The 22,864-nt window shown below is 43.8% G+C and overlaps 1 protein-coding gene across 1 annotated transcript in view; it reads right to left on the bottom strand.

Moving 5' to 3' along the window:
• LOC118384025 (dystrophin-related protein 2-like) overlaps positions 1-22,864 on the bottom strand; it is a 267,685-nt gene that overhangs the window by 81,987 nt on the left and 162,834 nt on the right. Inside the window, exons 13-17 of the mRNA XM_052509144.1 lie at positions 22,565-22,769; positions 19,301-19,386; positions 16,654-16,850; positions 4,687-4,853; positions 4,404-4,515 (exon numbers count right to left, since the gene is read on the bottom strand). Of these exons, the coding sequence (XP_052365104.1) occupies positions 4,404-4,515; positions 4,687-4,853; positions 16,654-16,850; positions 19,301-19,386; positions 22,565-22,769 (767 nt within the window). The remainder of the gene's footprint in view (positions 1-4,403; positions 4,516-4,686; positions 4,854-16,653; positions 16,851-19,300; positions 19,387-22,564; positions 22,770-22,864) is intronic.

Here is a 22,864-nt window from a genome sequence, read left to right as displayed (position 1 = left end):
CTGTCTCAGCCTCCAGTATTTATGCTGCAGTAGTTTGTGTCGGGGGGCTAGGGTCAGTTTGTTATATCTGGAGTACTTCTCTTGTCCTATTCGGTGTCCTGTGTGAATCTAAGTGTGCGTTCTCTAATTCTCTCCTTCTTTCTTTCTCTCTCTCGGAGGACCTGAGCCCTAGGACCATGCCCCAGGACTACCTGACATGATGACTCCTTGCTGTCCCCAGTCCACCTGGCCATGCTGCTGCTCCAGTTTCAACTGTTCTGCCTTACTATTATTCGACCATGCTGGTCATTTATGAACATTTCAACATCTTGGCCATGTTCTGTTATAATTCTCTCCTTCTTTCTCTCTTTTTTTCTCTCTCGGAGGACCTGAGCCCTAGGACCATGCCCCAGGACTACCTGACATGATGACTCCTTGCTGTCCCCAGTCCACCTGGCCATGCTGCTGCTCCAGTTTCAACTGTTCTGCCTTATTATTATTCGACCATGCTGGTCATTTATGAACATTTCAACATCTTGGCCATGTTCTGTTATAATCTCCACCCGGCACAGCCAGAAGAGGACTGCCCCCCACATAGCCTGGTTCCTCTCTAGGTTTCTTCCTAGGTTTTGGCCTTTCTAGGGAGTTTTTCCTAGCCACCGTGCTTCTACACCTGCATTGCTTGCTGTTTGGGGTTTTAGGCTGGGTTTCTGTACAGCACTTTGAGATATCAGCTGATGTACGAAGGGCTATATAAATAAATTTGATTTGATTTGATTTTTAAAAAAAATTTTTTTTTACATTTGTATACATACAGTGCCTTGAAAAAGTATTCATCCCCCCCTTGATGTTTTTCCTATTTTGTTGCATTGCAACCTGTAATTTAAATGGAGGGAGAGGGCCACCCACCAAGACTCACGGACAAGGCAAGGAGGGCATTAATCAGAGAGGCAACAAAGAGACTAAAGATAACCCTGAAGGAGCTGCAAAGCTCCACAGTGGAGATTGGAGTATCTGTCCATAGGACCACTTTAAGCCGTACACGCCATAGAGCTGGCCTTTACAGAAGAGTGGCCATAAAAAAGCCATGCTTAAAGAAACAATAAGCAAACTCATTTGGTGTTCACATATGGAAGAAGGTATTCTGGTCAGATGAGACAAAAATGTTGCTTTTTGGCTATAAATGAAAGTGCTATGTCTGGTGCAAACCCAGCACCTCTTATCACCCTGAGAACACCGTCCCCACAGTGAAGCATGGTGGTGGCAGCATCATGCTGTGAGGATGTTTTTCATCTGCAGGGACTGGGAAACTGGTCAGAATTGAAGGAATGATGGATGGTGCTAAATACAGGGAAATTCTTGAAGGAAACCTGTTTCAGTCTTCCAGAGATTTGAGACAAGGACAGAGGTTCACCTTCCAGCAGGACAATGACCCTAAGCATACTGGTAAAGCAACACTCGAGTGGTTTAAGGGGAAACATTTAAATGTCTTGGAATGGCCAAGTCAAAGCCCAGACCTCAATCCAATTGAGAAACTGTGGTATGACGTAAAGCTCGCTGTAAACCAGGGGAACCCCTCCAACAAAAGAGAGCTGGAGCAGTTTTGCCTTGAAGAATGGGCAAAAATCCTAGTGGCTCGATGTGCCAAGCTTATAGAGACCTACCCCAAGAGACTTGCAGCTGTAACTGCAGCAAAAGGAGGCTCTACAAAGTATTGACTTTGGGGGGTGAATAGTTATGCTCGCTCATGATTTCTGTTTTTTTGTTTTATTACTTGTTTGTTTCACAATAAAACATATTTTGCATCTTTAAAGTGGTAGGCATGTTGTGCAAATCAAATGATACAAACACCCCCCAAAATATATTTTAACTCCAATTTGTAAGGCAACAAAAATGCCAAGGGGGTGAATACTTTCGCAAGCCACTGTAGGGCATGATGATGTCTGCTCTGTAGCAATACAAATTCACTATCTTGAGTTTATATGCACGAAACATTGCAAAAATACTGTTCATATTACGCATAGTGGCCATTGGCTCAACTTACCCCAAGGCAAACATTTTGACTATATTAGCCACATAGCTACAAGGATGCACTTTCATGATAGGTTTAAGACCTCATATTGTATCTTTGGAGACCCCAACTAATGTATAAAACAATCTTAAAATGATCTACTTTGGTTTAGATACAAGCATCATGAACCTATTACCCAATAAATTCATTAGAGAACTTTTGAAAATAATCTTTATTTTTTTCCTAACTTCCATGTGGTTTCAACCTTCAGACTCCATAAAATGATGACTTCTCCCGAAATATTTGGTCATATAATTAACTTTATGTATAACCTCCTAGAAAAAGGGATGACTCAATTTACCCCACACTCCCATACAATCATATCAGATGCCAATGTGGATAAAGGCCTATACCTGTAAATCCATTCCTTTGTTGCACACGGTTGATCACATGTTCAATTTGTTGGATAATGAGTGTGAATAGGCATATCATATAGGATTAGTCTATACTTTTTAAATAAATGAATTAACAAGCAAAAGATACAATGCATGTAGGAATCCATAGGTCTACACATTCGATTGACAAAGTGTAAGCTTCATTAGGGTTTTTGAAATCATTCATTTCCAGACAATTAATTTTGGGGGTCAGAATATTCAAAAACAGAAAAGTATTAGATGAAACTAAATCATTTAAATATTATATACTTGAATTAGTCATATTCTTGTTTTGAATGTGACTTGACAAACTGAATAAAACGCTTGAATATGAAACCGACTCATACACAGAAAAGGTTTCCGTCAGGTTTCTGCGTAGTTATTGCTGCTGTTAGGAAGTAAGATACTTAAAGAAGGGATTGAGTCCACACACACACACACACACACACACACACACACACACACACACACACACACACACACACACACACACACACACACACACACACACACACACACAAAACAATCTATTATGCAAAACCATTCCAGTCAGTTCAATTATGAGTTTGTCTGAGACCTTGGTTCTTGGCATTCCAGCACACTCCCTCTGTCCAACACAATTACAGCAGAGCTATGGAGCAAGCAGGCAGGTTTATACTGATGCAAAGCACCCTGGGATAGGCCACCCTGGACACCAAGATGGCTGGAGTGTTGGCTGTCCCACTGGCCTTCCCACACTCCCTGTGGGATTTGATCCACAGCTCAGCAAAGCAGCCTGGATTAACCCCACACACCTTTGTGGAGGGAAAGATTATCCAGACCTCCCTGCATTCACTGAAAGGGTCTTAAATCACTCTAGTGCGCCAGCGGCCGCCCGTCATCTAATCACCCTCTCCAAGTCATTTCTTTGCAATTAAGCAGCTTTTCCCTCCCCGGTCGGCCATGTCAGAGGTGTTTGCACTGAGCCGGAGTCAGAGAGAATGGTGGTTCTGTGCCATCTGTCAAAATGTGCTAGATCAGTCAGTTGGTATGTGATCCCCGAGCGGAGCGGCTTCCAGCCCTCATAGTTTGTTTGATAACCGGAGAGGGTTCAGTTCTGTGGTACTTTTCCATTAGGATAGCAAGGCCCTACAGGAAACATGCAAGTGTTATCAATGTTTTGCTGTTGTATTTGGCTGTATTGCTTTCCAATGTTTTCCAATAATAGGTGTAACCTTCTAGATCACACTTCCTATGATCTGTATTGCTTCTCCTCAGGACACTTATAACACGGCTAATCCTGATTTACTTCTGAAATGAGTTATTGGAATATACAGAACATGTAGCTAAGTAGCCAAACCCTGATCTATTGATTGGGTGTGAGTATGGGACCACCCATACGTAGAATGTATGCACACATGACTGTAAGTCGCTTTGGATAAAAGCGTCTGCTAAATGGCATATATTATTATTATTATTATTATTATTATTCTGGCAGTGAGAACATCGGTGGTGTGCTGTTGGCCACCGTCAGCCCCGGCTAACCTCTTCCTAAATATTTGGGCACATTACATTTGGGGTATAGTTTCCTAGAAACAAGGGGTGGCTCAAGTAGCCACTTGTCTGAACTTACCCCACTTTCCCCTATAGCCTCAAACCATGGTTAAAACTATAATTGTTATCTTGTAAGGTCAGTCCTTGCATCGATAGCTCTGTCTATGGATTTGAGAGTGGTTACGTTTCCCCAACCCCATCCCTCAGCTTTTTACCCAAACAGTGGAGGGGGTGACGCTTTGTTATTGTTTGAACTGCAGATTGTCCCTTTAAGATGGTAGTGTAGAGCGTAGTATAGGCTGCGTCGGAAATGGCACCCTATTCCCTGTACAGTGCACTACGATGCAGTACTAGGTGCACCCTATTCCCTGCATAGTGCACTACTTTTAAAAAATATGAATAGGGTGCCATTGGTGAGGCAGCCTGGGTGTAGTACTCCTTCTTACTGGGGTGTAGTACTCCATGATGGGGTAGTGGAGCTTCTTTCCCTTGGTGGTGTTTCCTGTGAGGAAGCACGTCTGGCAGATGTCCACGTTGAATTGTTTAAGACTGCGGTACCTGTCAGGACAGATCAGCAGAACGGAAGACCATGTCACAGTCAGTAACATTAGAGAGGTCTTAGCAATAGCTCTATCCTCAACCTAGATGGGTTTGTTTTTGCGTGTGCATATAGTATGTGTGTCACACATTCACCTTTATTAATCTCCGATAGAGGTACAAATGACCCACCTGAATCCCTTGATGGGGCACTGTTTACAGATGTAACACTTGGCCTGGTGCTTGGCGGACTCGGCCACAGCCACACGCTGCAGAACAGCCAGCCACACTACAGATTGAGGCTCCAGACTCATCCACTCCAGGAAGTGCGATACCTCGATGGCTAGCTTACCTGGGGCCTACGGGAGGAAGAACATAGGAAACATCATACCAGAGTAACTTATGTTTGTTTGTTCTCCTGTTTGTTTGTCTGTAAAAATGCTATTATCTAGTACAGGTATGCAGTACAATTGACTTACCACTACATCAAATTGCCTGTATTTACATACTGTAGGCTACTTATTACAAGGTAATGGCATATTCACTGAAAATGACCCTTGAAGAAGTCGAATATAAACTGCTGCAGAAAGCACAAATGGAGAAAGAGGAAGTTGATAGCGGCCAGTGAGCGCGGTGACTTTGTCAGAGGACCTGTTGCGGTTCTAATGTTCCAAAGCCATTCCGGCATTCCAGAGACGTGCAGAAAAATGGGATAAAAAATTCAGGCTAATAAAGGAGAATTCGTAATGTGTAAAATTCTCATTAAGTGTGCATCAGAGATGCATTAAAACGTTGATTTCCCTGGAGTATCGTCCTGGCTCAGCCAAAGCAGCGTAATTAATGTGTGAGTGTGTGTGTGTGTGTGTGTATCATGGCCGAGGAGGCGTGCTGGATCGAGAGTTCTCCAGGGGAACGAGGCTCCTCTCCTCACTGCTCTTTTCTCTGCCCTGCTCACCTCTCCTCGACTCTTGTCTCTGCTTTATGGTTCAGCTCTGATTGTGGGAGGACAAATGTTTCAGCATACTGAACCCACTGAGTACACTGAACACCGCAAAGTATATATTGATTAAAATAATAATCAAATCAAAGCATATATAGATTATTCTGGCCACATCAAAACTTAGCAAACACACTGACTACACAAAGCAACAACACACAGAGAAAACACGCTCTCCATCACAGGGAACAACAGGCTGGTCTCTCTATACACACAGACCACGGAGGGCCACAGCATTTCATGCCTACTGTAGGGTAACTCTCTCCTCTCTGATCCTCCGTCCTCCATGTAGAGCCAAACCCATCTGCCTCTCTGTCATCAATGACTCCACTACGCCTCTCCGCCCACAACAGGTGCCAGCTCGTGTTATCCGCTCACTTTGACTTCATTACCATGCCAACGTGATAAATTGTCACTACACTGATAATTCAGGCTGCTCATAAAAGAGTTGACATAGAGCAAATGGTGAAATGAAGGGGTTTAAATCACCCCAAGTTGATATCAGAAGTATGGATGGGAATAGAGCGAGATTTAATTGAGGATTCGCTGTAAAAAAGGGAAGAATTAAGGGTTATAGAATGGTTTTAAAAAGGCCACCTCCCAAAAACCTGGTCCCCGCTCGTCCCAAATCTATAATTAGTTTCTCTCCTGAGCTAAATGCCACGAGGCGGGATTCCAAAAATGTGAAAGCCCATATATGAGAGTGGAAATGACAATGTCCACAGCAACAGCAGTGGAATGGGAGGAAAGAGTTGTTCACACTTCTTCATTGCCTCCATCTTGCAATGACAAAACGTAAAAATTATGTTAAGGTATATTCCATATGGTTCCATCTACACAAGTCTTTATTAATAATTATGTTAAGGTATATTCCATATGGTTCCATCTACACAAGTCTTTATTAAGAATTATGTTAAGGTATATTCCATATGGTTCCACCTACAGAAGTCTTTATTAATAATGATGTTAAGGTATATTCCATATGGTTCCACCTACACAAGTCTTTATTAGTAATTATGTTAAGGTATATTCCATATGGTTCCACCTACACAAGTCTTTATTAATAATGATGTTAAGGTATATTCCATATGGTTCCACCTACACAAGTCTTTATTAGTAATTATGTTAAGGTATATTCCATATGGTTCCATCTACACAAGTCTTTATTAATAATTATGTTAAGGTATATTCCATATGGTTCCATCTACACAAGTCTTTATTAAGAATTATGTTAAGGTATACTCCATATGGTTCCATCTACACAAGTCTTTATTAATAATGATGTTAAGGTATATTCCATATGGTTCCACCTACACAAGTCTTTATTAATAATTATGTTAAGGTATACTCCATATGGTTCCATCTACACAAGTCTTTATTAATAATTATGTTAAGGTAACTCCATATGGTTCCACCTACACAAGTCTTTATTAATAATTATGTTAAGGTATACTCCATATGGTTCCACCTACACAAGTCTTTATTAATAATTATGTTAAGGTATATTCCATATGGTTCCACCTACACAAGTCTTTATTAGTAATTATGTTAAGGTATATTCCATATGGTTCCACCTACACAAGTCTTTATTAATAATGATGTTAAGGTATACTCCATATGGTTCCACCTACACAAGTCTTTATTAATAATGTTGTTAAGGTATATTCCATATGGTTCCATCTACACAAGTCTTTATTAATAATGATGTTAAGGTATACTCCATATGGTTCCACCTACACAAGTCTTTATTAATAATGATGTTAAGGTAACTCCATATGGTTCCACCTTCACAAGTCTTTATTAATAATGATGTTAAGGTATATTCCATATGGTTCCACCTACACAAGTCTTTATTAATAATTATGTTAAGGTATATTCCATATGGTTCCACCTACACAAGTCTTTATTAATAATGATGTTAAGGTATACTCCATATGGTTCCACCTACACAAGTCTTTATTAATAATGATGTTAAGGTATACTCCATATGGTTCCACCTACACAAGACTTTATTAATAATGATGTTAAGGTATACTCCATATGGTTCCACCTACACAAGTCTTTATTAATAATTATGTTAAGGTATATTCCATATGGTTCCACCTACACAAGTCTTTATTAATAATTATGTTAAGGTATATTCCATATGGTTCCACCTACACAAGTCTTTATTAATGATTATGTTAAGGTATACTCCATATGGTTCCACCTACACAAGTCTTTTGAACCAGATTAATTTCATTAAAGTCCTTAGAGGGTGACTGCACTTCCTGATTTGGCCTCGTTTTGAAGATTGCTCATTAAGAAATGCTAGCGGCTAGGACTGAAGTCAAACGAGAGTTGTCTTGGGGGTATGGTTTGATGTGCTATGTTCGCATATCGTACCCTGACAGGTACTGTTGTTTGTCCCACCTGAGTCACCGTAGCCCTGTCTAAGCCCTGTCTAAGCCGGGAACTAAGCTATATGGAAATGTTTTAAGATGGCCATAGTATGGATCTTTTAGCAATTTTTTTCAATATCAAAAAAAAAAAAAATTAGATTTTAAAAAACAACGTTTATCCTTACTGCTATTAGCCCTTACAAACACATTGAATAACAGATTGACTACATGGAACAACAGATAGTCCCCCAAATTTCAAAATGAGGTTTGTTCTGAAGTGTCTGTTCTTTATCTGAGAGATATAATAAAGACCAGGAAACATTTTTGAATTTTTCATTTTTTTTTACATGTATTTAACCCCTTTTTTTTGTCACTAAACAGTCTCAATACAGCATATGCTTCCCTTCATTCCTTCAACTGTTACCTTCAGAGGTGTCTTGTCAAGTTTGTGGGCATCCGTTTAGACACACCTACTCATTCAAAGGTTTTTCTTTGTTTTTACTATATTCTACATTGCAAAATAATAGTGAAGACATCAAAACTATGAAAAATAACACATATGGAATTATGTTGAAACCAAAAAAGTGTTAAACAAATCAAAATCCTTTTAATAGTTTAGGTTCTTCAAAGTAGCCACCCTTTGCCTTGATGACAGCTTTGCACACTCTCTCAACCAGCTTCATGAGGTAGGCAATTTCAATTAACAAGTACCTTGTTAAAAGTACATTTTATGTGTTTGATCCAATCAGTTGTGTTATGACATGATAGTGGTGGTATACAGAAGATAGCCCTATTTGGTAAAATACCAAGTCCATATTATGGCAAGAACAGCCTAAATAAGCAAAGAGAAACGACAAGCCATCATTACTTTAAGACATGAATGTCAGTCAGTGCAGAACATTTCAAGAACATTTCAAGTTTCTTCAAGTGCAGAGTCGCAAAAACCATCAAGCGCTATGATGAAACTGGCTCTCATGAGGACTGCCATAGGAAAGGAAGACCAGAAGATAAGTTCATTAAAGTTCATTACAGTTAATAAATGCTTCACAGAGTTCAAGAGTTCAAGTACCAGACATCTCAACATCAACTGTTCAGAGGAGACTACGTGAATCAGACCGTCATGGTCGAATTGCGTCAAAGAAACCACTACTAAAAGGACACTGCAGCCAACGTGAGTAAAACATTTAAATTTGTTAACCGTCGCAAGGCCCAGACGACATCCCGAGCCGCGTCCAGAGAGCATGCGCAGACCAGCTGGCTGGTGTGTTTATGGACATATTCAATCAATCCCTGTCCCAGTCTGCTGTTCCAACATGCTTCAAGAGGGCCACCATTGTTCCTGTACCCAAGAAAGCTAAGGTAACTGAGCTAAATGACTATCCCCCCATAGCACTCACTTCCATCATCATGAAGTGCTTTGAGAGACTGGTCAAGGATCATATCACCTCCACCCTACCTGACACCCTAGACCCACTCCAATTTGCTTACCGCCCCAATAGGTCCACAGACGACGCAATCGCAACCACACTGCACACTGCCCTAACCCATCTGGACAAGAGGAATACCTATGTGAGAATGCTGTTCATCGACTACAGCTCAGCATTTAACACCATAGTACCCACCAAACTTGTCATTAAGCTCGAGACCCTGGGTCTCGACCCCGTCCTGTGCAATTGGGTCCTGGACTTTCTGACGGGCCGCCCCCAAGTGGTGAGGGTAGGAAACAATATCTCCACCCCGCTGATCCTCAACACTGGGGCCCAACAATGGTGTGTTCTCAGCCCTCTCCTGTACTCCCTGTTCACTCACGATTGCGTGGGCATGCACGCCTCCAACTCAATCCTCAAGTTTGCAGACGACACTATAGTGGTAGGCTTGATTACCAACAATGATGAGACGGCATACAGGGAGGAGGTGAGGGCCCTCAGAGTATGGTGTCAGAACAAAACCTCCCACTCAACGTCAACAAAACAAAGGAGATGATCGTGGACTTCAGGAAACAGCAGAGGGAGCACCCTCCTGTCCACATCGACGGGACAGTGGTGGAGAAGGTGTAAAGTTTTAAGTTCCTCGGCGTACACATCACGGACAAACTGAAATGGTCCACCCACACAGACCGCGTGGTGAAGAAGGCGTAATAGCGCCTCATCAACCTCAGGAGGCTGAAGAAATTTGGCTTGTCACCAAAAAAAACGTTTACACCTGGTACGGCAACTGCTCTGGCCACAACCGTAAGGCTCTCCAGAGGGTAGTGAGGTCTACACAACGCATCACTGGGGGCAAACTACCTGCCCTCCAGGACATCTACACCACCCGATGTCACAGGAAGGCCATAAAGTTCATCAAGGACAACAACCACCCAAGCCACTGCCTGTTCACCCCGCTATCATCCAGAAGGCGAGGTCAGTACAGGTGTGCATCCAAGCTGGGACCGAGAGACTAAAAAACAGCTTCTATCTCAAGGCCATCAGACTGTTAAACAGCCATCACTAACATTGAGTGGCTGCTGCCAAAATACTGACTCAAATCTCTAGCCACTGTAATAATAAAAAATGGGATGTAATAAATGTATCACTAGTCCCTTTAAACAATGCCACTTTATATAATGTTTACATACCTTACATTACTCATCTCATATGTATATACTGTACTCTATATAATCTACTGCATCTTGCCTATGCCGTTCAGCCATAGCTCATTCATGTATTTATATGTACATATTGTTATTCATTCCTGTGTATAAGGTAGTTGTTGTGAAATTGTTGGATTACTTGTTAGATATTACTGCATGGTCGGAACTAGAAGCACAAGCATTTCGCTACACTCGCACTAACATCTGCTAATCATGTGTATGCGACCAATAAAATTGGATTTGATTTGAATAAGAAGAAGAGACTTGCTTGGGCCAAGAAACACAAGCAATGGACATTAAACCAGTGGAAATCTGTCCTTTGGTGTGATGAGTCCAAATTGGAGATTTTTGTTTCCAACCTCCGTGTCTTTGTGAGATGCAGAGTAGGTGAATGGATGTCCTCCACATTTGTGGTTCCCACTGTGAAGCATAGAGGGGCGTGCTTTGCTGGTGACACTGTCTGTGATTTATTTAGAATTCAAGGCACACTTAACCAGTATGGCTACCACAGCATTCTGCTGCGATACTCCATCCTATAGTGGAACTATCATTTGCTTTCATCAGGACAATGACCCAACACACCTCCAGGCTGTGTAAGGGCTATTTTACCAAGAAGCAGAGTGATGGAGTGCTGCATCAGATGACCTGGCCTCCACAATCACCTAATCCTCAACCCAATTGAGATGGTTTGGGATGAGTTGGACCACAGAGTGAAGGAAAAGCAGCCAACAAGTGCTCAGCATATGTGGGAACTCCTTCAAGACTGTTGGAAAAGCATTCCAGGTGAAGCTGGTTGAGAGAATGCCAAGAGTGTGCAAAGCTGTCATCGAGGCAAAGGGTGGCTACTGAAGAATCTCATATATACAATATATTTGGATTTATTTAACAATTTTTTGGGTTACTACATGATTCCGTATGTATTATTTCATAGTTTTGATATCTTCACTATTATTCTACAATGTAGAAAATAGTAAAAATAAAGAAAAACCCTGGAATGAGTAGGTGTCCAATCTCTTGACTGGTACTGTATGTAAGTAGATTGTTGTCTGTTCTCACCTCGAACTTTGCTCTATATAGGCAATCGTGCAGTTTATCGACGGCCCAATTTAATGCTAGATACTGTATCTCATGAGCAGGGTAATTACACTCAGACAGGGATAAACTTTGGCTAATGAATGCAACTGGATGCAGATGTTGATCCTTGTCTTCTTGGTACAGTACACCACCTAACCCTTCACCGCTTGCATCAACATGTAGTACATATTGCCAGAAACAAGTCTCTCACCGTTGCTGCTTGCTATAGACCACCCTCTGCCCCCAGCTGTGCCCTGGACACCATATGTGAATTGATTGCCCCCCATCTATCTTCAGAGCTCGTGCTGCTAGGTGACCTTTACTGTGACATGCTTAACACCCCGGCCAGCCTACAGTCTAAGCTTGATGCCCTCAATCTCACACAAATTATCAATGAACCTACCAGGTACAACCCCAAATCCGTAAACACGGGCACCCTCATAGATATCATCCTAACCAACTTGCTCTCCAAATACACCTCTGTTGTTTTCAACCAAGATCTCAGCAATCACTGCCTCATTGCCTGCATCCGTAATGGGTCTGCGGTCAAACGACCACCCCTCATCACTGTCAAACGCTCCCATTTTCGAATCCCACCATACCTTCTCCACTATGCAATCTGGTTTCAGAGCTGGTCATGGGTGCACCTCAGCCACGCTCAAGGTCCTAAACAATATCATAACCGCCATCGATAAGAGACATTACTGTGCAGCCGTATTCATCGACCTGGCCAAGGCTTTCGAATCTGTCAATCACCACATTCTTATTGGCAGACTCAACAGCCTTGGTTTCTCAAATTATTGCCTCACCTGGTTCACCAACTACTTCTCTGATAGACTTCAGTGTGTCAAATCGGAGGGCCTGTTGTCTGGACCTCTGGTAGTCTCTATGGGGGTGCTACAGGGTTTAATTCCCGGGCCGACTCTCTTCTCTGTATACATCAATGATGTCGCTCTTGACACAATTCTGTATACTTCTGGCCCTTCTTTGGACACTGTGTTAACTAACCTCCAGACTAGCTTCAATGCCATATAACTCCCCTTTCGTTGCCTCCAACTGCTCTTAAATGCAAGTAAAACTAAATGCATGCTCTTCAATTGATCGCTGCCCGCAACTGCCCGCCCGTCCAACATCACTACTCTGGACGATTCTGACTTAGAATATGTGGACAACTACAAATACCTAGGTGTCTTGTTAGGCTGTAAACTCTCCTTCTAGACTCACATTAAGCATCTCCAATCCAAAATTAAATCTAGAATCGGCTTCCTATTTCACAACAAAGCATTCTTCACTCATGCTGCCAAACATACCCTTGTAAAACTGACCATCCTACCGATGCTCGACTTCGGCAATGTCATTTGCAAAATAGCCTCCAACACTCTACTCAACAAACTGGATGCAGTCTATCACAGTGCCATCCGTTTTTGTCACCAAAGCCCCATATACTACCCACCATTGCGACCTGTACGCTCTCGTTGGCTGGCCCTCGCTTCATACTCGTCGCCAAACCCACTGGCTCCAGGTCATCTACAAGTCTCTGCTAGGTAAAGCCCCGCCTTATCTCAGCTCACTAGTCACCATAGCAGCACCCACCCATAGCATGCGGTCCAGCAGGTATATCTCACTTGTCACCCCCAAAGCCAATTCCTCTTTGGCCGCCATTCCTTCCAGTTCTCTGCTGCCAATGACTGGAACGAACTGCAAAACTCACTGAAGCTGGAGACTCATATCACCCTCCCTAGCTTTAAGCATCAGCTCACAGATCACTGCACCTGTATATAGTCCATCTGTAAATAGCCCATCCAACTACCTCATCCCCCTACTGTATTTATTTATTTATCTTGCTCCTTTGCACCCCAGTATCTCTACTTGCACATTCATCTTCTGCACATCAATCACTCCAGTGTTTAATTGGTATATTGTAATTACTTCACCACCATGGCCTATTTATTGCCTTACCACCCTTATCTTACCTCATTTGCACAAACTGTATATATTATTTTCTACTGTTTTATTGACTATATGTTTGTTTATTCCATGTGAAACTCTGTGTTGTTGTATGTGTCGAACTGCTTTGCTTTATTCTTGGCCAGGTCGCAGTTGTAAATGAGAATTTGTTCTCAACTAGCCTACCTGGTTAAATAAAGGTTAAATAAATAAAATATTGCTATTGAGGGTTTGCAAAAGCCAGCACCGGAGCTTTAGTGAGGCTTTCCTTCAGATCTCAAAGGCCATTTCACATTTCTCACCCCATTTAGATCTGAAGGGTTCTTGATGTACACATTGTCTGTTCTTTCCTTGGGATTTCCTCCTTTCTTGGCTGAGGGAAGGTAACCATGCAGGAGTTGGTTCAAAGGGTAACTCAATTTTGAGTAGCCTTTCACAAATCTTCTATAATACCCACAGAATCTGAGAAAAGAACGCAGAGTGTCTGGTCTCAGCCATGTGGTTACTGCTTCGATCTTCGATGGACTTGTACCCTCTCCATCCTGGGATACTATGTGTCCCACACAGTTGACTGACGTTCGGCAGAATTGACAATTGTCCAAAGACAACTTCAGTCCTCCTTCTTTCAAGTGATCCAACACTTTGAGAAGCCTCTCTTCGTGTTATTCCAGTGTCTTTCTGGGCTGGGCTTCTCAACGGAAAGATGATTTCAGCGTCTTTCAGGTTCTTCAGATGTTTCCTTACATCTTCCACATCAGCTGGGGACAGCCGTCGAGACCTCTCCCTAAACAGTGTGTCATCAGGGACTCGAATGGTATGGCGAGTACTCTTGGAACAATCAACGTCCAACTCATGAGTTGAGAAAACAAATTTTTCTTTGCAACATCTTGTAAGTTAACCTCCTCTTCCATTCTTCAGATAAAGGTGAGTCACAGAAGTTGAATTAAGAAGACGTCAGCTTCTCAGGTAAGTTGCGCTTCCTCCCCTCAGTGGCAGCAGGAACAGGAGCTTCATCTACAGGAAACAGGGAAGCAATGGTCATGCCACATTGTAAGGTTATCTCCCTTGATGAGACATCCCTGACTGCAACTGTTATTCTTCTAGATGACACAACCATAGACATCTGAATTTCAGATCTCACAAGAAGTTCTTCTGGAAACCGGGAAACTTCTGGACACTGGGATTCTTCAGGCCTATCCACCAAAATGGGAACATGGTGATCCAGGAAGCTTCGGGAATCCCGGTGACTCTTGCTAGTCCACCAGGTGGAAATAGTACAGGTTTTGTCTGTGAAAACTATACTGTTCCTCTTTTCTGGTCCTCAACATCAGTTGGGATCACATTCATCTTCTCATAAGCCTCTTTGATAACAGGATGAACACCTAGAGTGCTCAGGAAACCTTCACCTCCTTTCTCTTGACAGGAACATCATCAGCCTTCTAACCACAGAAGTGTTTGTACCAACAAACAAACACGAGTGCTTCTATGATCTCCGTTACACCTACTACTGATCGTGAAAACTCCAACTTCAAAGACAAATAGCCATCATCTGGGTATTGCTCTGAGCTAAGACCCCAAATCTCCAAGTGTCCAATGAGCCTTAACGGCAGATGTGTCAAGTACTTGTTAAAAAAGGATCTGTAGAGTAGGGTAACCTGAGACCCAATATCTAGTAAAGCTTTAGCATAGATGCCTTCAATCTGTACAGGAACAACAGCACTAGGTCTCACTAAGCCGGTAGGTAGCATGTCTGTTGCTTCTTCACGTTTCTTGTTGCACTTGGTGGAACGTATCTTCACCGGGACGTCAGGTCGCTCCTTTTCTGGGTCCCGCTGTAGTTTTCCGTTGACCGTTTCTGGCTTGTGAGACGCTAGTTGACTTTCCTCTGATTTTCTACGCCCTCACAGTCTCATTTTAAGTGTCCATCCTCTCCACATTTATAGCAGAAGATACCAAGTTGGCCTTCATCTTCACTCAGCGTAAAACACCACAGCTACTCACGGTTTCGTAGAAACCCCCTGAAACCAACAGTTCCAAGGCCGTTTTGCCTATTTATAATCCAATTGGCAGAAATTGTCCTGCATGCATCCGGAATGTCCAGCATCAACGAAGCCATCAAATTCCCTCAGACCAAGCCGTCCTCTTCAGCTCCCGATCCGACGAATCCAAGCTAGCTCCCGAAGCGTCTAGAATCTTCGTTAATCCAGCCAAGCAGAAATTAAAACCAATTCAGGAAAAAAAAAGATTTAGTACACAACATGTTATTTTTCCCTCCACAAGAGCATCTCTCCCCCTTCTTTCTCTCCTCGGCAACAATGGAGAAACCTGTGAAGCCCTCTGCACACCACCTATAGTGCATCTTGATAGTTCCAAACCGAGCATGCACCCATCGCATGAACAGAAACCATAGTTCTAAATAAATGATTTAGCAGGGCATTACAATAGGATGCCGCCTTTCCAACAAGTCAGTTCATCAAATGTCTGCCCTGCTAGAGCTTCCCCGGTCAACTATAAGTGCTGTTATTGTGAAGTGGAAACGTCACAGAGCAACAAGGGCTCAGTGGAAAGCCTTCCCAGAAGAGTGTTATAGGTTGTTATAGCAGCCTCCATAGCAAGGGGAAACCAACTCCATAATAATGCCCGTGGTTTTGGAATGAGATGTTCGACGAGCACGTATCCACAAACATTTTGTTCATGTAGTGCATCTAATTGTGCTCTTTCCCCTGAAGGAATTAATGAAAACGTATGTAATTGAACTCAATTGAATTTAGGTAATTCCTAGCCTGTGTTACCATAGTATCCTTAACCAGTGTATGGTGAGGTTATAAGGAGTGTGTGTGTGTGTGTGTGTGTGTGTGTGCTTGTATTTGTGCGCTCATGCACGTGCGTGTCTGTCTGTCTGTCTGTCTGTCTGTCTGTCTGTCTGTCTGTCTGTCTGTCTGTCTGTCTGTCTGTGTCTGTCTGTCTGTCTGTCTGTCTGTCTGTCTGTCTGTCTGTCTGTCTGTGTGTTTGTGTGTGTGTGTGTGTGTGTGTGTGTGTGTGTGTGTGTGTGTGTGTGTGTGTGTGTGTGTGTGTGTGTGTGTGGTGTGTGTGTGTTTGTGTGTGTCGTGGTGGACCAGACACCTCACCATGCGGAAGCAGCTGACTATGTGGATGTGAATCGTACACTGGGCTATATGCGTGGATCCACATGTGCTATTCCCTCTCGCGTGGAAGGCGGCCACCTCTCCCAGCTGTCGCGGGATCTGGATGGCTTCATAAAGCAGCATAGTGAGGTGACGCTGGTCGGTCAGACCCCCTGGACCAGACACCTGCCTGAACAAGTCTGATGAAACACAGAGGGTTAATAAAACATGTGTGTGTTTGTGCACAAGATTGTTCTGTATACCTGTGTGACTATGTGAATGTGAATCTATTCACATTTATATGCGTGGATGTGAATCTATTCACCTCTATATGCGTGGATGTGAATCTATTCACCTCTATATGCGTGGATGTGAATCTATTCACCTCTATATGCGTGGATGTGAATCTATTCACCTCTATATGCGTGGATGTGAATCTATTCACCTCTATATGCGTGGATGTGAATCTATTCACATCTATATGCGTGGATGTGAATCTATTCACCTCTATATGCGTGGATGTGAATCTATTCACCTCTATATGCGTGGATGTGAATCTATTCACATCTATATGCGTGGATGTGAATCTATTCACCTCTATATGCGTGGATGTGAATCTATTCACCTCTATATGCGTGGATGTGAATCTATTCACCTCTATATGCGTGGATGTGAATCTATTCACCTCTATATGCGTGGATGTGAATCTATTCACATCTATATGCGTGGATGTGAATCTATTCACCTCTATATGCGTGGATGTGAATCTATTCACCTCTATATGCGTGGATGTGAATCTATTCACATTTATATGCGTGGATGTGAATCTATTCACGTCTATATGCGTGGATGTGAATCCATTCACCTCTATATGCGTGGATGTGAATCTATTCACCTCTATATGCGTGGATGTGAATCTATTCACATCTATATGCATGGATGTGAACCTATTCACTTTTTTACATGTGTTTGTGAATCTATTCACCTCTATATGCGTGGATGTGAATCTATTCACCTCTATATGCGTGGATGTGAATCTATTCACCTCTATATGCGTGGATGTGAACCTATTCACTTTTTTACATGTGTTTGTGAATCTATTCACCTATATATGTGTAGATGTGTTCCAGATTATGTTTTTTAGTTTTTTTTGTACCTTTATTTAACTAGGCAAGTCAGTTAAGAACAAATTCTTATTTTCAGTGGCTGTTCAGGGGCAGAACGACAGATTTGTACCTTGTCAGCTCGGGGCTTTGAACTTGCAACCTTCCAGTTACTAGTCCAACGCTCTAACCACTAGGCTACCCTGCCACCCCATGTTTACCAGAGCTGGGGACAATTCGAATTGACAAGCTGATTTTAATTTGTGTTTACATTATATCTGCTTGTGTATACAAGAGCATATTAGTGCTACTATTCACACCTATACATATGTCCCAACATCCATGTTCTCAGCGTTTCTCTAAGTGAGCCTGTGTGTGGGTGATACTTCCCTATGCCTGTTTCTAGGTTTTTTGAGAGAAAGAAAGAGAAAGAGAAAGAGAAAGAGAAAGAGAAGAGAGAGAGAGAGAGAGAGAGAGAGAGAGAGAGAGAGAGAGAGAGAGAGAGAGAGAGAGAGCAAGGGCAGGCGTACTGATCTAATTGCAGACAAAAGGGCTGCATTAGCGCTCGCTACCTCATCAGGCTCTGAATGGAGCCTTCATCTGCGAGTCGTGATTCTGCCTGTCACTGAGGAGATGGATACTGACAGGTGTTTGAAGGTGCTGCACAATGCCAGTATAAATAGCACCAGCACCAGCCACAGCCAGAAAACCCTGACAGCCAGCCTGCCTGCCTCTACCCTGCACACAGCTCAAGCTCTGGGGGACAAAAGACAAGCACACACACACTGTGTCTGCCACACTACCACGCGTTCACTCACTCACTGACACCAGATGCGCCCCCTTGTTTACTAGCATAATCAGGGGTCATCTCTCCCCTGAGCTCAGGAGAAAAAATGTGTGATCAATCACTGGGACAAATTGGCATGGTTTGCATCACTGCCTGCCCCCCTCCCCCTGCCTGCCCGCCTCTACCCTCACAATCCTCTAGGGCCAGGCCTTCTGTGCTTCGTCTGCCATAAAAAAAAGACTCCAAATCTGTTGCCATTCAACTTTTACAAGCTGTCACAGATGGTGTGCCAACTGACAGTGGGCCTGCCCTGACCCGTCGGGACTGTCTCACATCTCATACCGATGAGCTCATTCTCTCTCCTCTCCCCCTTCTCTACATATTTACAAGGCTGTGTTGTAAAATGCGGTTAAGATGCTGTAAAATGACTTTACTTTCCCTGAGCTGGGCACCAGTGAAATATTAGCGCATAATTGAACATGGAAAAGGGAAGCCAGAGGGGCCAGAGAGAGAGCTGAGTGTGGTGTGTGTGTGTGTTCTCTCTACCATAGTGTATTCTCTCTGCCTAAAAGCCCAATGTACTTTGGAGAAATAAAGAGAGAGAGAGAGCCTTTCCCCATTATTGTGCAGCAGAGTAATTCCCTCCATTAGGCTAAGTGGTTGTCTTTATGTAATGCTCGCAATCAGGCTGGTTTTGTTTTGGCCCTTTGTTAGGGGGCTGCAGGGCTGTGGTGTCTACATGAGAGGGTCTCATACTTACATTTATACTTCTCCTGAACATCCGCATTGCACAGGCTCACCAGTCCCGTCTTGAAGGAGAGGACGCGCATCTTTCCATTGCGACCACTAGGGAGAAAGCAGGGCAGGGCAGGGCAGGGAGAGGGAGAGGGAGAGGGAGAGGGAGAGGGAGAGGGAGAGGGAGAGGGAGAGGGAGATATAAAAAGTAGAATATGCCAGAACAAATATATTTACATAAGCAAACAGACACATAAACTAAGCCTTTACACTGAAAAAACAAGGGGATTAGAGGCAAGCACAGATCCATAAACAGTGTTCTCTGGCCAATGGCAAGGCCACAGAGTTGGGTTGGGACTGGGAGAGCTGTGTCCTGACTTAAATGGGTCACATTATATCTGTGTGTCTGGGAGGCACAGGGACACTGCCACTAGAGTCAGACAGAGGGAAGGGCAGGGCTGCTGTTACTGGCTTTAGTTGGGAGCTTTGCTGCTTTTCTTTTCTCTGCCTTGACTGTCAGGAGGGGATTACAGTCATTTAAAGAACATTAGAGGCAGTGGGAGTCAATGTCAGTGGGAGAGACACAGAAGCACTGCCTTTAACGTGTGACAAAACAGGAGTCAGGAGACTGCAGAGTCCATTAGGCAGTAGGAGGCAGTAGGAGTACATTAGAGGCAGTGCGGGTCTATGTGAGAATATAAGAGATGTTAAAGTTACTGGGGGAACATTAGAGGCAGTGTGAGAACATTAGTCAGTGTGAGAACATTAGAATCAGTGTGAGAACATTAGAGTCAGTGTGACATTAGAGTCAGTGTGAGAACATTACAGACAGTATGAGAACATTAGAATCAGTGTGAGAACATTAGAGTCAGTGTGAGAACATTAGAATCCGTGTGAGAACGTTAGAGACAGTGTGAGAACATTATGGTCAGTGAGAAAATTATGGTCAGTGTGAGAAAATGAGAGTCAGTGTGAGAACATTCAATCAGTGTGAGAACATTAGAGTCAGTGTGACATTAGAGAATATGTGAGAACATTAGAGTCAGTGTGAGAACATTAGAGTCGGTGTGAGAACATTATGGTCAGTGTGAGAACATTAGAGACTGTGTGGAAACATTAGAGTCAGTGTGAGAACATTAGAGTCAGTGTGAGAACATTAGAGACTGTGTGGGAACATTAGAGTCAGTGTGAGAACATTATGATCAGTGTGAGAACATTAGAGACTGTGTGGGAACATTAGAGTCAGTGTGATACCATTAGAGTCAGTGTGATAACATTAGAGTCAGTGTGAGAACATTATGGTCAGTGTGAAAACATTAGAGTCAGTGTGAGAACATTAGAGTCAGTGTGAGAGCATTATGGTCAGTGTGAGAACATTAGAGTCAGTGTGAGAACATTAGAGACTGTGTGGGAACATTAGAGTCAGTGTGAGAACATTATGGTCAGTGTGAAAACATTAGAGTCAGTGTGAGAACATTAGAGTCAGTGTGATATTATTGGAGTCAATGCAAGATTATTACAGTCAGATCTAGGGGGAGGCAGTGGGAGACCTAGGGGGAGGCAGGGAGAGACCTAGGGGGAGGCAGGGGGAGATCTAGGGGAGGCAGGGAGAGACCTAGGGGGAGGCAGGGAGAGACCTAGGGGGAGGCAGGGGAGACCTAGGGGGAGGCAGGGGGAGATCTAGGGGAGGCAGGGAGAGACCTAGGGGAGGCAGGGAGACCTAGGGGGAGGCAGGGAGAGACCTAGGGGGAGGCAGGAGGAGATCTAGGGGAGGCAGGGAGAGACCTAGGGGAAGGCAGGGAGAGACCTAGGGGAGGCAGGGGGAGACCTAGGGGAGGCAGGGGGAGATCTAGGGGGAGGCAGGGAGAGACCTAGGGGGAGGCAGGGGGAGATCTAGGGGAGGCAGGGAGAGACCTAGGGGGAGGCAGGGAGAGACCTAGGGGGAGGCAGGGGGAGATCTAGGGGAGGCAGGGAGAGACCTAGGGGGAGGCAGGGGAGACCTAGGGGGAGGCAGGGGGAGACCTAGGGGGAGGCAGGGGGAGACAAAGGGGGCGGCAGGGGAGACCTAGGGGAGGCAGGGGAGACCTAGGGGGGGGGAGACCTACACACACATTTCTCCTGACTCAAAATCACTCTGACCCACCCACTCTCCAAAATTACCAGAGAAAAGACTGGGGGAAAGTGATATTGAGAACACAACACTCAGTCTGTGGGTAGACCTCATGATGATTACAGCTCACACTTCACACACACACACACACACACACACACACACACACACAGACAGACAGACAGACAGACAGACAGACAGACAGACAGACAGACAGACAGACAGACAGACAGACAGACAGACAGACCCCACTGCATGCTCAGCTCATTCACATTCACAGCCTTACAGGGAATGCATGTAAAGGGTAAAATGCTGATTTCCACTCATTAGAAGCAGGTAGTTAAGGGCTGCAAAACAAATGTATAGTATTTAGAAAAAAATTGGGCTGTTTTTTATATTCGCCAGGAATTATGCCTCAGATTGTCCGCGGAGGGCTTGGCAGTTGGCAGAGAGAGATGGGGTCAGGGCAATCAGAATCAAACAGAGGAGGCTGTCTGCTGGGTCTCAGTGGCCCTGATTGGACACCTGCCCGCTTGATTGAGCTACAGCCTCTCTGTGATCCTACTCACGACACAGCCTCCCAGGCACAGAGCGTACTTCACCAATGAGACGCCACGCTGAGAGGGCTCTCGGCCAATCACAGCATTGGACTAGCAGAGAGTGATGGACCTTGATTGTGGGAAAAGGGTGAATTTGACCAAGGATGTGTGAGAGGTTATATTAGCAGTAATGCTAACTGTGTCACGCATAGAACAGTGCTGCATATGAAAAAGAGGTGACAAAAACAGAGTTATTTGGTTCATTAGAACATAGTAGCTGAAAGTGCCACTGACAAGTAGCTAACAACACAAGTGGAATGAACAGTCGCAAATTAGATGAAGAATAAACTGCATATCTAAACACAAATTAATGCATAACTTAAGGTCATGAAATAGGTTCTTGACTAACACCGGCTAAATAACCTTGCCGAAAGTAGACGTGTTGTATGCGGGAGTAATCTTCATCTTACTGGCTAATTAGTGTTTATTTTTTTCCAACCCCTTAAAGGTAATATAAGATCAAGTATCTGTCAGACATTGTCGCACTGAGCAGCCAGTTACAACACATGACCTGGTCTGGTTGATATCATGTAAGGTTCAGGGTCAAGGATCAAGGTTGAAGGTCAGTTGTCAGTAGTACCTGTCGTAGACATTGAGCAGCCAGTTGAGGCACATGTCGACACAGAGAGGGATGTTGACCACGATGGCCCTTCTCTCCTCCTCCAGTCTCTCATACAGGCCAGTCAGAGCATGAATCATCTCCACCACATCCATCACATGTTCCCCATGCTGCAGATCCTGCTCCCTGAACACGTCCACCACACTCACCAGCGTCAACAGGTCCACTGGATGGGTGCACACACACACACACACACACACACACACACACACACACACACACACACACACACACACACACACACACACACACACACACACA

The sequence above is a fragment of the Oncorhynchus keta genome, chromosome 4, assembly GCF_023373465.1.
Source record: "Oncorhynchus keta strain PuntledgeMale-10-30-2019 chromosome 4, Oket_V2, whole genome shotgun sequence".
Taxonomy (NCBI): domain Eukaryota; kingdom Metazoa; phylum Chordata; class Actinopteri; order Salmoniformes; family Salmonidae; genus Oncorhynchus; species Oncorhynchus keta.
Note: the sequence above shows the minus strand (reverse complement) of the source record. Positions and strands in the feature narration are given on the sequence as shown.